The following is a 16,978-nucleotide window of genomic DNA, read 5'->3' as shown; positions in this document are numbered from 1 at the left end:
TGAACTCCCTCCCTAGATTTATAATTGACTTCTAAACGAAGTTTCAGGTAAATTCCTGAGCTTTTTTCACTTTAAATCAGAGACATTTAGGCAAAAATCCAGATATCTCGTGTGGCAAAACCGATGTTTTTTATTCATGCTGAAAGTCTAAGGAGCTTGGAAAGAAAAGTGTCTGGACTTCTTCAAGTTGCTTGAAGACGTTTCACCTCTCATACAAGAAGAAGCTTCAGTTCTGAACTGAAGAAGCTTCTTGGATGAGAGGTGAAACGTCTTCAACGTCTACGATGACCTGGATGACAGAGAAGCTTCACAGACATTCATGCTGAAAGTACTGTATTCTTCACTTGTAGGCAGCGTCACTCATAGTGTAGAGCAAATTAAGAAAATAGTCTTTCTTGAAAACACCTACAAGAAAATTGATCAACTACCTAATTCTAAAAATCAGCACAGAGAAAATTCTAAAAAGAGAACATTTTGGGGTTGTAGGTAAAAGGAACATGCATTTACCTATTCATTTTTTTTTTTTAAGGAGCATTTGAAAAGTAGTATTAGACACTGTTCATTAAAGACAAATTTCTGCTGATATCCAGGTTTACAGGGCTTGGCTAAGAGCCAAAGGAGAGAGTCCTAAGACATCTTGATCCAGGCCTCAATGTACTGCAAGTGGGAGTTGGCAGGCACATGCAAAAATCTTTTTGGCTTTACACAGATTTGTGGGGTACCTGCTCTGCATGCTATCAGTGTTCTCAAAAGACTTTTGTATCAGTGTAGATGATGAAAGAAAGAAGAGGAAGAATGATATTTCTGCCTGTTTTCTCGAGCATTATTTTTTCACTTTCTGAATACATAATGCTAGAGCAGCGAGCAGGATTTGTACTTCCAAACTGTTGAGAAGGTGTATGTGTGTAGAGCTTATAATTAAAGCATAAGTCTTGGGTCAGTTTTTCCAAGAAACTTCGTAAAGAATACCTGGAAAGAGCAATAAAAAGCTGAACACCTAAGGCAGTCATCCTGAATTTCATTATACATTTGCATCTACTGTGACCCAATTACTTTAGCTGTATTATACTGTCTTCTGCCATGCCACTGTGGTGAACACCACGGGCTGTTTGGCCCACTGTCGCAGCAGCGTGCTCTTGTAAACAAATTGAATTTATGTAACCTTGCTGACGGGTAGGAACTGCGGAGGCCAGACTGGCTGGTGAGCGTGGCGTCCCCGATGTTTGTAGCCCAGTGGAAACATAGTTATTACGGCCAGAAAGAGTGAACTCACTGCCTACAGTGGCAGCCAGCTTGTTTTGTTATATGGATGATGAAGTTGATGTATGGGCTCCTTGTATGCGCAGAACAGCCACAGTGTTTCTGCCAAGTGATGAATAGCATCAATACTGTGGACTATTGGAAAAGACCGGGGCACACAAGATCTCATCTCAGCTCCTCTTTTCCATTTTCCATTTTTGGCAGATCTCAAATAAATTGTATTGTTTTCCTTTTTGTTTTGTCCTTGCCTTCCTTCCTTCCTCGATCCTCCAGACCACGCTATACACCCCGCTCCTTTTGTGGAACTTTTAATGAGCTAAAAGGTATGCAAGAGTGCACAGGAAAGACTTGACAAAGCACTTTTGAAAGATTAAGGCTGACTAACAGCACAGTGGTGTCTGGTTGGCTTTGTCTCAGCTCTCTTTTCTTTCTCTGCATCCGTCCACCTGAGCAAGAGGCTGCGGGAATGAGCACTGCACTAGAGGCGAGATTAGAATCGGATGTGAATTGGCCTGGAGATTGGTTTGTAGACTGAAAATGCATGAAAATGGAAGATGGAATGGAAGCAGAGAGAAGACTGGGGGACACATGAACAATGAGAGAAGGTCACAGTTAAAAGCCAGTGTGAGATGATAGTGGTGGTGGTGGTGGCGGGTTGGAGGATGAGAATGATTGAGTGGAAGAATTTGCTCTTATCTTTACATGGAAAGTATATAATAGCTCTAGATTTTCTTCTCACTATTTAGTCTTATGATGTCATCTTTTCTCTCAGAGTATCCAGCGGCTGCTTTGAAAGCCCACTGTCAGTCTGTGTCTTAGGTCGCCAGTGAACATTCAGGGTGTTATGTGGCTTTCATCCCACATTTCATGTCATTAGTCACTTCTAAGTGAATTTAATGAGAAATTACCTGTTATAGCAGCCAAAACAGGTTTCATGCCACTGAAGAAGCAGCACATTAATCCTTCCTAATGACTTATGATAATCATCTGAGCCTGAAACCTGTGGACTACTCATGGGTGTCTAAGGCAGCTTACCCATAACGCTCATATTGATAGATGATGATCTGAGGTCTAAGGTTTTTTCTCCTCTCTCTTCGTAAGATTGCAGCATCCAAAAATCATAAGCTGTTTTACAGTACTTGTTGTTGCCTGCACTCCATTTTCCAGTGTTTGGAATCAAATTATTTCCAAGCAGAGGGCTCCATCGATTGTTTGTTGCACTTGGTGTCAGACAGACAGCTTCCATAAAACTTTCATGTGGTCTACTTTCCTCTTTGCCTCAACAGGAGTCAGTATTTGGGTGTTAGTTCTCACAAAGGGACACTATTGATTCTTGCATTTATTTTCATCTGTGCTTCCCTCTTTTTCCTTCCTTGCAGTGGCAAACATTTTGTGGCGGGAAGAAGGTACGTCTAGACTGCTTCTGCTCCACTATAGCATTCATTAAACTGAGTTAATTGAATTTCTGTAATAGGGTTACTGAACTGTGATGAGAAGGATTAAGTGATTTGATGCTTCGAGAGTAGATAACAATGTTATATGCTTATTTCCGTTCCAAATGTTCATACTGTGCAGTCTCATAAGCTTTTTCACGTATATAACGGCGCTGTTGTTACTCTCTCGCAGGTCTCGGCATTGGCAACATGTTCTATGTGTTCTATGAAGACGGGATCAAAGTCATTCAGCCGGTTGCATGTGAGATCCAACGGCATATTAAACCCAGTGAGAAGCTGCTGGCTCTGCAGGTGAGTCGTCAGAAAACATTTACGATTCAGTGACTTTTTTTTATATTCCATCATTAAAAATGTACGTAAAGCCCAAGTCCAGTCAGAAGGTGGTAGTAATGCTGCCAGAGGTGTTTCGTAAGCCACCAGTAAAACAGCAAGATGTGTAAAGACGTCTAACTCAACCAGGCAAGGCTAGCATATCAGAAGTCGACCATAGCTATATGTAGCCACAAGGTGGGAGACTGGAGAAGGTTGCCGTCTTCAAAGAGCAGTGAAATAGTTCTCAATGAATATCTAGTGTCAGTTTTGGGCCTTGCTGTTAAAACAGATTATAGTTTATAATGCATTTCTAAAGCAGTGTGTAGAATACTGTAAATTGTAATAATTTTTAAAACATTTTTACAGAAGACCTGAACCAACAGTGGGTTTCTGGTTAGAAACACTGTTAATGTATCCAAAAGTATAAAGTGTAAAAAAAAGAAAAACACTTGTGTGAGCCCTATTGTGCTTTCTCTGCCGACATGCAGCATAAAAGGAGACCTCTATGGTGTATTTAACAGGGTATTTTCCTCTTCCTTTGTATAAGTGTCAGATCTCCAATGTTGAAAATTAATAGCACCTAACGTAGTATACGTCAAGTTTAATTGCAATAATTTTAATGACATTATTTAATATGAATTCATGCCTCTCCGCAAAACCCATTTCTTTTCCTAAAGTCCAAAGACTGTTATGATTTGTGCCTGCCAGGAATTCGCAACACTGTGAAATGTTTTATTTTAACTTTGGAAGATCTTGTCAATGACCAGTTAATTTAATGAATTGGAAGCAGAGAAGAGGTGGTTGAATAGTCTTGTAAGCCCTTGGCTTGCATAGATCAAAAATGTCAGTGTTTGCATCTTAGTGTTTTACAGTGGAGTCCTGTGAACAGACAGGAGTGTTTGTTAATGTCTCTGAAAAAGATGTAATGTGTTATTCACTATTTATATCCTACACATCAAGTGCCATGCTATCCAACGGAGTGACAGCTTCTGTGAGCAGTTGGATTTATCTGAGATTCAGAGTCAGCTAAGCTGCCGAACGCTCAACAGTTGATGGTCACTAAACTGTCCAATATTGATATGAGTGATTCCAAATATGATTTAAATGTAGATCTGCATTTTCTCACACACTTGATAAATGATAGTGTAATTATCTTATGTCAGCAATGCCCTTCTTTTTCTCCTGATTTTCAAATGAATGGACCTAAAGCTTGCCATTGCAATATAGATTAATTTGAACATGTTTCAGAGAAACCCCAAAGAGAATCAAGATCAGACTAGACAAGAAGAGTCGTCCATGGTGGAAAAATCCATCCCAACAGCTAGGGTGATGGGGGCAGGGCTAACAGGTAGAGACATGCAGCCAATTTACCCATGAGATGATGCGCTCCATCATCTCCTCCCCATTTACCAGATAATTTCATTAGAGCCGTTTTCACTGAAGTAAGAAAAACAAACATTTTCTGTAAACCTGTAAAAACAACAGGCTCAAACAGTCATTTTTATAACATTGTTCAAATAAATATGTCATTATTTTTCCTTCTGTCAGATAACTAATGGGGGAAGAGTAAAGCAAGAGATTGACAGGCAGGCCTGGTGCAGTGTACTGATGTGGATGCAGTACTGATCTGAGGAGCTGAGTTTGAAGATGAGGCTGTCGATTTATTGGTCAGTCTGGGTTCCTAGCTTCACTTGTGTCTACAACCTTCAGTGACAGAAAAAAGTAAATCAATGTTGCAGATTCAAGAAATTGGCTTCTTTTAAAGGGTGTCTGGGCATAACAGAGGGTGAGGAGTCGAGTCATTCTTGAGTAAAGCCTCCGCTTCTCCGAAAAGGGCATCTAATTAAGATGCCTTCAAGGTAAGGTGTTTTGGGCATATCACCAAAGTGGGGATCAAGGGGAATACCCAAGAAAGCTGGAGAGATGCATCTCTTGTTTGGCCTGGGAATGTCTCAGTTACCCCCCAGAAGAGCTAGAAGCAGTGACTGGTCTAAGCATCTGTGTTTGGACTGCTGCCCTACGACCTGGATCCTGATAAGTGGTAAGAAATAGACAAATGGATGGACAGTTGAAGAAAACAATGTCCACTAGACACGTAGGGTACCCACTGAGTCATGGTGTTAATTCACTAACATAACTCATGCAGTCAGAGTGAGTTTCAGATGGCAGTGGACTGTTTACACCAAGCCTCCCCTACTGAGATACCGTTTATCACTGAAGCTTTCAAGCAGCAAAACATTCAGAGCACCCAGCTGATAGATACCTGTTAGATTTACACGTGTTCTCGAATAGCAGCTTTCCTCTGAGCTGCCTTTCATCCAGGAGCTCTGCACTGATTGGACGGCTGTTATACATAAAGCGATGCCATGAACGCGCAACAATCAGCCAAGCGTTCCTCTGAGAGGTGTTTGTATTAGGATATCAATCACTGCAGCACTCCACTCTTGTCTTGGTGGATTGCGGTGTGAACACATGAGGCCGTTTCCCAGCACAGTGCTCACGTTTTCTCCATCACAGAGGATTGATTGCTTATGCACAGCCAATCCATTATCCAAATCCACCAGATAGACTGCTCAACTGCGATACATGTCGTATGGAAGAAAACACAATAACGTCCAATTCTGCTTCAGGAAGCATCTTTATTTGGTTTCCTGTGGAACAAAGGACAATCAGATGTGTTATGAGTTTTTTTTTGTTTTTTATTACATATGCTACAAGGTTATGTTAAGTGCGGTGGTTGTCTTAATGTTTACTGTAAACAATAACAATAGCTTATTTTTTATAGCACCTTTTAAAACATACAAAGTGCTTCACAGTTTGGTGAAGACCACAAATTAAAGATAGTTATACATGTCTAAATATACAAATGTGAGTTAAAGATACAGCCTTAGATTTTCCCCTGCACATTAGAAGAAGAATAGTTATGAAAAAGGACAAAAGGTTAAAAACTAATGACTGCAGAAAACGTTTTCTCTGCACTTGTTTAAAACAAATGACAGATTTAGCCTGTTCCAATATGTAGGAGCTACAACCTCAAAATGATCCCCTCTGGTTTTAAAATAAGAGCATGGAACAGTTAAAAGAGTGTGTACAGATTATCGGAGAGGGCAACTGCCACAGTAATGTCTCAGCACATGTCCCTGTATAAGATGGAACTTGGGCCATGTAGGGCTTTATTTAATAAAATTTTCAAATGAATTCTGAATTTCACTGGAACTGAAAGCTTGTAAAGGCAAAAATATAGCTAGTTTTTGTTAGCAGCCTAGCTGCTGCATTCGAGAGCAGTTAAAGATGGCCTATTGCTGAGTGTGGGATGCACACCATAAGTGAGTTACAGTATTTAAGACAGAAAAAGGCAGGAAAAATTCAAATGCGTACTAAATGTTCCACATTTTTGGGTGTTGGTAAAGGTTAAATCAAAGAAACACGGATGGATGCGCTCAGATGGATGCAGTTTGCACTTTACCATCATGCTCTCGGTCTTTTGCACAATACAAATAATTTCCATATCCACGCAGTAGACTGCGCCACTATTTTCCTACTCCACCTTACTCATTCCTACTCGTGATGACCGAGTAACAGAACCGAGTAATAGAACTGGACCAGGAGGGTGTGGTGTGACCATGAGGACTGAACAACGAGTGGAAGAGTAGCTGTTGGTGTTTCCAGAGTAGAAGGAGCATAGAGAACCCAAATGCTTAACTTATGTAAATGCATTTTGTATGTATATAAACCTCACATTTGTAATGACAATTTTAATCATAAAACAGTCAAAGGGTAAATAAAATATAGTAATTGGAATTTTAGAAACGCCACATTTATTTTAGAAAACTGACGGGACTCAGTCAACAGCTTGAACACTCTCTCCATATTTCTCTAATTTTAACAGAAGTGTTTTCTAAGTCTTATGTATTCCAAGAGGACCTTGTTTACTCTCAAGGGTGATAATTAGCATGCTAGTTCAAAAGGAAAAAAACAAAACACTTTAGGGTAGTACTAGCTGGAACTCACCTGTAGCTTTTTGAAAAAATTTGCTTGGAGAATTCTCTAAAGGCTTTAGGTCCAACTAAGTTATGAGTACATGTTAAAAAAAAATATTGTGAAAGTTGCATCACGTCATACTATAAGACTACAGAAGTTTGGATTGAGAGCTTGGAGGAACACCTCAAGAGATTAGACATGATTGTGCCGTGACTTTACCACAAAGTTTCTCTTTTTGACACTTTTGGATGTTGCTGCTTCACTGTTTTCGGCACTTTCCCTCCCCACAGACGACTTATGTGTCACAAATGTACTAGCTCTACAAATCATCCGGCGGCTTAGCTGGAGAATATCAGATGCCTCACATTTCTCACAGCAGCTCTTTAAATGTCATCATCCACATTCACAAGTGTAGAGGGTAAAAATCCTCTAAATATAACTTCACACTAGTATTTTTTTAATATCTTTTAAAGAAATACAACACCGCAGTGTGAATTCACTGCAGCATAATGTCCTACTGCAGTATTTGATGAAAAGATATATATTGTTTTGTATCACACTGTAGTCATTTCCATCATAAAGAAGTACAGCAAATGTTTGCAGTCTTTAAAACCTGTCAGTTACAACATAAATTGCATACATTGATTGCACCCACATATATACTGACATATGCAACACACATATACAGAGAGGATTACAGCCGCCTCCATTCACACCCTCGGCTGGGCATCAGATGTTCGATTTCTCACTTCTTAAAGGTGCAATAAGTTGGATATTGGCAGCCCCCCTAGCAACAAAATGACCACAGCGTAGGTCTGCAGGGGTGTCGCAGGGTTCAATAACAATGACTCAACGATTACTTCACAAAGTGGAAGGATTTCTGACTTTTAAAACTGACTCCTCCAACCTGTTTTGGAATAAACAGCAATAGATGGCGCTGCACCTGGACAATGTAGTCACAGAGAATTGAAATCCTTGTCTTTCTGGCTCTTTCAAGCCAGAAAATTCAAAGCAGTGTCATTGATTTAGTGATTTAGCTTCTTGAAATGACCTCTTAGCTGGATGTTTTTGTTTGCAAATTAACCTACAGAGAAGACATGGGCGACATCACTGGGGAGGTCGGCAGTAGAGTTTAGATCCCTCCTCTCTGTTTTTCCCCATCATTCTTAATATAAAGTTGAGTCAAGTTCATACATTAAAGAATGCCCCTCGAACCAAGAAATTTTGGCCAGTGAAAAGGGACCTGTCATGGGCTGCCTCTGTGGTTGTAAATATGAGAGAAAGAGTTCATCCCGACATGCCGGAGTCATCCTTGCAGCTCCCAAAATTGTCCCACAGAGTCTGAAATGGACGACTGGTCACTGCCTGGAGGATTGGATGACTAGGGAAGGGGGTGAGAGGTGGAAATCTCCTGAGCCATAAGGCTGGTTGAGTTGCCCGTTAGCCAGGATGGCGAGAGCTGCCAGGAGTGGAAGCTGAACAGCCGTAGACTGTCCGCGGGCTTTGTGTTGAAGAATATGTGCGGACAAGTGGGAGCGATTACAGAGATTTCGCTGGACCACGTAAAGCTCATTTATCCAAGTTGCCAAGATAGCACGACTCACATCAGCATAGGTGATAAGACTGCAGGTAGTAAACAACACAGAAAAATGACGAGGTGAAGGTAATTGTTTTTTAATGAGACGTATTTCCCTGTAATATGAAAAACAATATGCTCACTGTCGGTGTGTGTCTGTGTGTGTGTGTCTGTGTGTGTGCGCACCTTTGTTTTTGCAGGAGGAAGTGTGCCCCACCTCACCAGGAGAGGCGGTTCAGAGGTGTGTGTGGACATCAGCGGTCAACATCAAGGACAAGTTTATTTATGTGACACAGCCAACCTTGGATCGAGTGCTCATAGTTGACATCCAGTCTCAGAAGGCCGTCCAGGTAATTGTCGGGCTAAACTGGAAAAAACAAGTTCTCGTCAGTTTTGCCAGAAACACAGAGAGAGGGTCTGACGATAACACAGGTCAAGAAAAAAAAAAGATTGAATAATCTTTCCTGTTTGTATCTTTGTAAAAGTGAAAAGTTGTTGTTTACAGTAATTGACTCCATCTGTGCCAAAAAACTTCAAGGTTGCTCGGTGTCCCCATGTTGATTGAACGCAACATATTTCACAAAAACCTTCAATACATCATTGCTCCATATGGGTATTTTCTGTGATTGATTTTGCTGAATGAAGGACACACATGTTTTTTTTTCCAGTTCCATACATCATCCTCCTTCATGAAGTTCAAATATATGAATGCTTTGGGCCTAAACTAAAAATGACCTGTATCCTGTTATTTGGGAAACGCTTGTATCAGAGGTGTTGGAATATTGTACTTAAGTAACTATTTAGTAGAGCATTAATACAAATAAGTGAGCGCTGTGGTGTGACGATGTATGAGGAGTGTAGTCCAATGTAAATTCAATATTGCCAGGCTTTCTTTATGTCATCTGGCTCAACAAAACAGATCATTAGTGAAAGGTATCAGAATGGTGGTTATCAGCTTTCATTGTTATCCCACACTTCCTTCAACCTAGTATTCTGGGTAATAAACACCAGTAGACTAAATAATTTTCCAGTTTATGGTCTATTAATCTGAGTAAAACACCACCAAGCAAAAAAATACATTTTCTGATTCATTAACTAAATGCACATAAATTAGTGTAGTAACAAACTGTAGTAATGGACATTGTATTACGTACATTGTGTCTGATACTGTGCTGTATCAGGTTTGACAACCTTTGGTTTTCAGCCTGCATAAAACGTAGCCTCAGGTTCGTGTTTATAGCAGCCAGCATTAGTGACACCTGCCAATGTAGCCCATCGGCTTCAAGGTTCAACATGTTTCACATTCAGAGATACTGTTCTGCATACAGAACAGCTAGTTATTTGAGTCAATGTTGCCTTCCTATTAGCTTGAAGCTGTCTGAAGCAGTCTTCTTCCCCAATGTCTGACACCAACAAAACATTTTTGGCTATAAACTGCCTCTCCCTGGTATTTTTCTCTTTTTCTGATCATCCTCTGTAAAATCTAGAGATGATCGTGCCCATCTGGCACAAAAAAAAAGAAAACGTTAAAGAAGAAGACACGTTTCTTTAATATTTCAGGGAGGATGAATTTTGTTATCTTGCTTGAAAACAGCGTGAAACATCATCACTGCTACTTGTTCTATTCTGTTTACTAAATACTCAGAGATTTTTTGCATGTACAGTAGATTTATCCACAAGCTTACATTGATGTACTGTCCCCAGTCCCCAATCTGAAAGCCATAATAAAACATTTAGCTTGCATTTCTTGAGGTTGCACATTGTGGAATTTGAGGTGCGTTTAAGGTCATTTTCCTGCAACAAGAACCCAAAGCATGGTCAATCTAAAATGGTGCTACAAATGGTGCTGCAGTTTGAGAGTTCTTTTCATGAAAATCTGCACTTTTTTGCTCCAAATATATCGTTGTTCAGTGTAGCAGTCTGCCATTCGGACTTCCGGTTGAGCTTTGATGGAGTAGGACGCGATTAAATTGTTATTTATTTGCGCTTTTTGGGCATATTTCCAGTCCTGTTTCGGTTTGTGGATTGTCTTGTTGAGAAGTTTTACTCGGGCCGGCGTAAAATGGCAGCAAAAAATGTTAAAACCCGCAGTACTATTCAAACACATCTGAGGCCTGGTTTGCAAACCGCGACCACACCCTCGAGTGAGCCGTCGTCTCCTGCCAAGCCCCCCACATCTCAAGCTAATCCTGATATTGAGGCGCTCAAGGTCGAGTTGCTGGCTTTGCTGAGGAAAGATATCGCCGACATCTTTAAAAAGCAGTCTGCCATTCATCTGGTTTGTTTGGATGTTGTTTGGATGCCAAACTTCTGATTCCATTAAGGTTATTTCTATGAAATCGTGGAGACCTACTCCAAATGTCTATTTAAGAAAAAACTATTTTTATTTGGTTTTCTAGCAATTATTCAAGCAGCTCTTTCAACCTGACCTCTACTTTCTGTTTACCATGTCTTAATTCCATTACAAAGTAAGAAAGCTTCTACTTAAAAAAAAGCTATTTTCTTGTAGTCAAGCTTTGTGGGCATCAATTATTCTCTGTTCTTTAGAGTAGTAGGCAGCTGCTAGTTGTTGGGACAAGGTTTTAGGAGTCTGAGTGTTTATTAAGATGTGAAATGTGCATCCCCAGGCCTTTCCATAATTCTGACCTAATACGAAAATAGGCCTAACAAGCAACTGTAATCAAGGTTGGAAACCTTGGCAAAACTTATGTGAGAGGTCAAATCTTCTGGGGTGCCCAAACTTTTATTTTGCACCAAAATTATATAAAACAGAAAGTGCTCTAATCTTGCTTAAAATATTCAAAGTAATGTTTCATATTTGTCTTTTTAGACATCAGTTTATTATCTACTTACACACAACTATTCACAGTAGCAGTAATTTTGACCAGGGGTTCCCAGCCACTACTGTCACCACTACAGAGAGATTATAAAATCATTCTGATAAGCAACGTCAGTGTCAACAGCAGAGTGCAGGGCTTTGTCTGCATGTGTTGAATTTTTCTACTTGATGAAGTCTGTTTTGTTTCTTACTTGCTTGAAAGCTTGCCAGTGCATCAGCCCGGCTCTGTTCCACTTGAACCGCTAAAGTGCTGCTTTTTCAGCTTTAAGATCAGCTTTTGTTTGACTGCTAATCCCTGACCTGACCCATTTCATACAAACTGCAACCGTCAAGACCCACAGTTAACCTTAGCGTCAACGTGATGACCGAGTGACCCTGAGACCCACCTCTTCAAGGATACTGTCGCCTGGCAACCCTTCAGAAGTGCTTTAAAATGGCAAATCCTGCCATCTTCCTCACAGATGGTGTGAGGAAGCCGCCCCTTTAACACTCCTTGCTGCACCCGTCTCTTTTCCTGGTGGATTTTTTTTAATGCAAGGCTTCCTCAGGAAATAACAGTGAGTGGTGGAGTTGAATCATCAGTGTCAGTGGGTTTTTTGGGTGTGTCAGACTAATTCCGGGCTGTTCAGATCCCTGCAGATGTTCCTGACACCGTGATAGCTGTTTACAGCTTGCCAGCCTCTCAGGGACCTGCCAGTAAGCAGGTTGGTGTCCCAGAGTCTGTCACAAGCTCATTATTCAGTCGCCTGGAGGTTTAGCTTCATTGCATTATATTACCAGTTGTTAATTACCCACCTGAACCCGTCACTCGTCTCGAATGGTAAGATACACGCAAGTTCTGGTTTCCCAGATTTTCGTGTTCTCATTGGATTATTAATATGATTGACATGCCGAAAGCAACAATAACAAGCGATTTGCGTTTTGAAATTTGCAACCAATTAAATTGTTAGTTAACAGTTTTTAATGAGCAAGCTGTATTTTGTGCATTATAACTAATGAATTGCAGAGTGCATGCGGATACTTGTGTGCAAGTAGCTGCAATGTTCTCCGCGCTTCATCTCTGACAGATCTGTAGAAGTTACTAGAGCATATTGGCTGAGGATCTTTATAATCTTCCTCAGCCAGAAAGAAGTTGTCAGTCGAGAGGAAAAGAACAACGCGAACACCTGTTTTCTCTGATGACTACATGCTCGGAGATTAGTTAGGATTCAACAGATATTCTCATCTTATTTGCAATAACTCTCTTAGGAGAGGTTTACTCTCTCAGTAATACAGTATATATTTTGCCAAGGTAAACAATACCATTAGGATTTTGTGGCAAAACAAATATTATAGAAGGAAAGCTGCAGTCAAAGGGGGTTGTGGGAATACAGGGTTGCAATAATTCTTTTTAAAAAGATGATTGCTTTTTCTTGCTGTTGTGAGGAGTAAAGCTACTGCATGCTCTCGCTTCCCCTGAGATTTCCGTATTCCCTTTGAGCCGGGTGTCTCTCTGCACTCAGGTGGACATAATGCATGAGGAGCGCTTTTCTGTCACATACGGCTCATCTATTGTTCTGGTTGGGAATATTGCTGCTGTGTGTCAAAGAACGGATAAAGACTGAAAGCAATTACTTCAGTGTGGTAAAGAAATTGTGTCTGTCACCACTTGATTTGAAATGCAGCTCAACACCAAACACACCTTATACATAAAAAGCACACCTCCAATCTACCTTGTTAAAAGAAGACTTGGACCTGTCAACCCACGGTGCATTAGTCTGCAGGAAAACCTTTCAAAAGCATTACCATTGCACATCAAAGAGGGATCTCTTCAAACACAAGTCTAGTTTGCCTTGCGGTATTATACCATGGCCCTGCTGTCTTTGGGCTCAATTTGGTTTTTGATCGGTTGTGTGTTCTCTTTCAGACGGTCAGCACTGACCCGTATCCAGTGAAGCTCCACTATGACAAATCTCATGACCAGGTGTGGCTGCTCAGCTGGGGAGACATGGAGAAGAACTTTCCTACCCTGCAGGTGTGTCCGTGGTTCACTAGTTAATTATATTTCAATGTTTTTCTCTCCTCTGCAGTCCTTGTCCATTTTCGTCCTTGTAAAACGGTTGAAAGCAGTGAGTTATATAAACAAGCACAGAGATGCAGACTATCAAGGCAAAGTTCGGATAGTTCACATGCTTTAAAATGTATTATGTTCACCAACTGTCAGAAAATTGTGAAAAATACCAATCATGTTGTCCCAGAGTCCAAGGCTGCTCATTTTTCCTTTACCAACAGTGCCAAATTATCTGGTCATTAATTTTCTATTACTCAACGAACCCTTTCAGGATTCTATAAATAAAAAGAGCTGATAGAGGAACTTAATGTCTTCCTGCTGATTATATTAAATACCCTGTGTGAAGATAGGCATGTGTAAGCTGTAAAATCAGCAATAAGGAATAACTATTAGCATAACATTACCAACAAAGCCAATCCAGAAAGCTACAGGTGATAAAAACAAACAAACAGATCTTTTCTCCCTACAACAAATTCAGTGACTTCAGCTGTGCATTATTTGACAGTTGAAAAAAAGATTTTATTTTTATTTATTTATTTATTTATTAGAAAGAGGGGCAATATATATTAATGAACATTTTAACAAATGTAAATATGCCAGATTATAGCCTTGGGCTAATTTCCATCTGCATCCCACCTTTACTTTCATTGCTTCTCCCTTAGAGTATATTTTAAGTTAATTAAATGCACTTTGAGTGCAGCAGGCATTAAGGCTGTAGTAGTTTTTGGTTCTGAACCACTACACATAAATCCAGGCACATAAACTTCTGACCACAAAGGTAGAGTGTTGTATCATTAAAAAGTTAAATTAAAATATATATATCAAAAGATGGTGCTTTTATTGCACATCAGGATTGGTCCATCTCATTCACACTGCTCTTTAGATATCCTGTTCTGACCACTTGTGTCTCTGCAAACAGCAAACATTAACTTGTTGGGTCAACATCAAAATGACCCAAATTTCATGTAATAATTTTTAACATGATACTCAAGATGAAGGGTTGCTGAGCCAGTGTAGCACATATTGCATACTTCAAGTGGTAAAACAGGACCTCTGGGGAACACACTGAAAATAGCACTCGCGCTATTATAGTATTAACTAAATCTGCTGTTTCTTTCTTTCTTTAAATTCTGGAATTCACTACACTTATTGATTGCACCTTATAAATACTCTTTGTATATGTTCAATTTTGAGGCCTTTGCTATAAATGGAACAAATATTTAATGAGTGTGTTTTTTAATTGTTTCCTTTGAGTCAAATTGAGCGGTTTCATTGGAAATTCTAGTTTGTCATCAGGAGCACAGAGATTTGTAATGCAGGGATTTGGTCTGTGGCAATTTGCCTTCAGCATTGTGGTACAATCAAAGCAAACCCTGCCTACACACAACCACATGTCTACACGCTTCCATGCATGCATGATGATTATTTAGACACCAAGGAATATAGCACACATCACCTCCTACTGAGAAGCTCCAGCTACTCAACAGCACGAGGAGAGGCTGAAGAGTTTTATCTGTTAAAAAATGCTGGAAACCTTTGCAGCTTTCTGATATTAGTCCCTTTCGGTTCATTGTTAGCTCCAAGTAAGTATGATTTAAAGACTTTAATGAGGAGAAACCAGCAGCACTGAGTGTATTCATCAAGCTCATTTTAAACACCCACCTGCTTCTCTGTTGGTCTTCACCAGGTGATCAATCAGGCCAGCGGAAGAGTCTCCCACCACACCGTTCACACACAACCGGTCGGCAGGCGCTTCGACAGAGTGGACGATTTCTTCATTCCCGCCTCCAGCCTCATCATTAACCACATCAGGTACATCCAGCATGATCCAGCAACATTCCTAATGTAAATTGATTTGCAAATTAGGTTCACCCCTTTGGCATTTAATTCACTTTACTTAAAATCTCTTCAAGACTCAATACAATAATTTGAATGAGCATTGTTTTGCGCTACTTGAGTGGGTTTTTGGATCAAGGCCACACAGTTATCTGATGAAACTGGGCACCCTGAAACTGATTATACAATTCCTTATTTTTTAAATAAATTCAAAAGACTAACAAGAACCAGCATAAAAAATCACAAAAGAGTTGCAGAAAACAATAAATAATATAAGCATATTATAAGTATTAGAAATTTTAAATATGTCAGTGTACTCTTTGCTTTACATTTCTTGGCAGTATCTCAAAGGACACTTGCTGAAAGTCGCAGAATCCTTACAACTGTTAAATATCCTTTGACTGTTTAAACTCTGGTTTGGCCACGAAGAAAAAGGCCAAAGTTACTGATTTTTTTTTTAATCAAATCACTCGGTCATAAAAACTTCCAAAAACAAATAAAAACTAAATAATCTTAATCTTAATTTTTCCAACCAACAGATTACCAAAAATATTCAGTTTTCAGTAATAAACAGCAAGTGGCAGAAAATGATCTGCATTCTTCTTGAAAACCTTTTGAACAGTTACCAGATTTCAGTACAGTTGCAAATACTGAATTAATTTCATCAATTATTATTTTATCTTAAATGTTGCTAGGTTGTTTAAAATCAAGTATTTGTCGGCTGTGTTCCTGTGCAGGTTCCTGTGCAAAGACTGTAAATATTACACAGTAGCTCTGGTAGATCTTGTACGCAGTGCTTTTCAAATGCTCAAAAAATAAGAGGACTGACAAATGCAAGTGACTAGCGAGATAGGCATATCACACTGGTAAATTTATAATCCGATTCATTTTTTATAATTTTATAATTCTGTAGATTTAATAATACATCATAATAGATTCTGAATCTACCCCTCAGGGCATGTTAAGCTGTAAGGCATCTTCATGCCTACTTTAAAGTGTCTGGGAGGCAGAAGCTCAGCCCATCCAACTGGTTCACATTCCAAGCCATCAAATACTGCTCTTGGTCAGAAGTCGCTGGGGTGACAGACTTAAACATGTCAAAGGTGTTTAGGCATCGGTGCCCTGATGCAGGGGCTCCTGCAGTATTAGACTCTAAGAAGTATTGTGTATCAAATTCAAATAAAGGAGACACAAGGGCGAGGTGGAGGTCTAGGATAGAAGATGCTAAGGCAGGTTGCAGTTAATCTCCCATTTAGAGCGTTGCTTTTTTACTCAGTGGTTAGTTAAGTTTAGGAGTTTATTATGATTTTCGTCACTTGGTCACAACATTAAGGTGAATATTAAAAATGACATGTAAGCAAATAATCGTGCAGCAAAAATAAGGAGCTGAAAATGAACATCAAAGAGGATTTGTTTCTTTAATGGCCACTTTGGCTCCAAAAGTGAGTCCATCTCTGAAGGAAGCATTTTTGTAACCGGATACAAAAAAACTAAAAGATTGTGGCCTTTATGAATAGTAAACACCCACTCCCTGTTAGGGGTATAGAGGTTTTGACTGACAGATGGGACAAAGGAAAGTGGCTACAGCTGACGGCTGCCTGCTAGGCCCTACCTTTACTAATTTGATTGAAATAGACCTTTCAACCGTTCGGACTCTTTTCTTTTTCTTT

The 16,978-nt window shown here is 39.8% G+C and overlaps 1 protein-coding gene across 2 annotated transcripts in view; it reads left to right on the top strand.

Moving 5' to 3' along the window:
* fstl5 (follistatin-like 5) overlaps positions 1-16,978 on the top strand; it is a 198,118-nt gene that overhangs the window by 172,873 nt on the left and 8,267 nt on the right. For both annotated transcript variants that reach the window (XM_012919780.3, XM_004553652.3), the window contains 5 exons: positions 2,640-2,666; positions 2,887-3,005; positions 8,784-8,933; positions 13,329-13,436; positions 15,160-15,284. In XM_012919780.3, coding sequence (XP_012775234.2) covers positions 2,640-2,666; positions 2,887-3,005; positions 8,784-8,933; positions 13,329-13,436; positions 15,160-15,284 — 529 coding nt within the window. The remainder of the gene's footprint in view (positions 1-2,639; positions 2,667-2,886; positions 3,006-8,783; positions 8,934-13,328; positions 13,437-15,159; positions 15,285-16,978) is intronic.

This window comes from Maylandia zebra, linkage group LG2 (assembly GCF_041146795.1).
Source record: "Maylandia zebra isolate NMK-2024a linkage group LG2, Mzebra_GT3a, whole genome shotgun sequence".
Lineage (NCBI taxonomy): Eukaryota > Metazoa > Chordata > Actinopteri > Cichliformes > Cichlidae > Maylandia > Maylandia zebra.
This window is presented reverse-complemented; position numbering and strand designations above follow the sequence as displayed.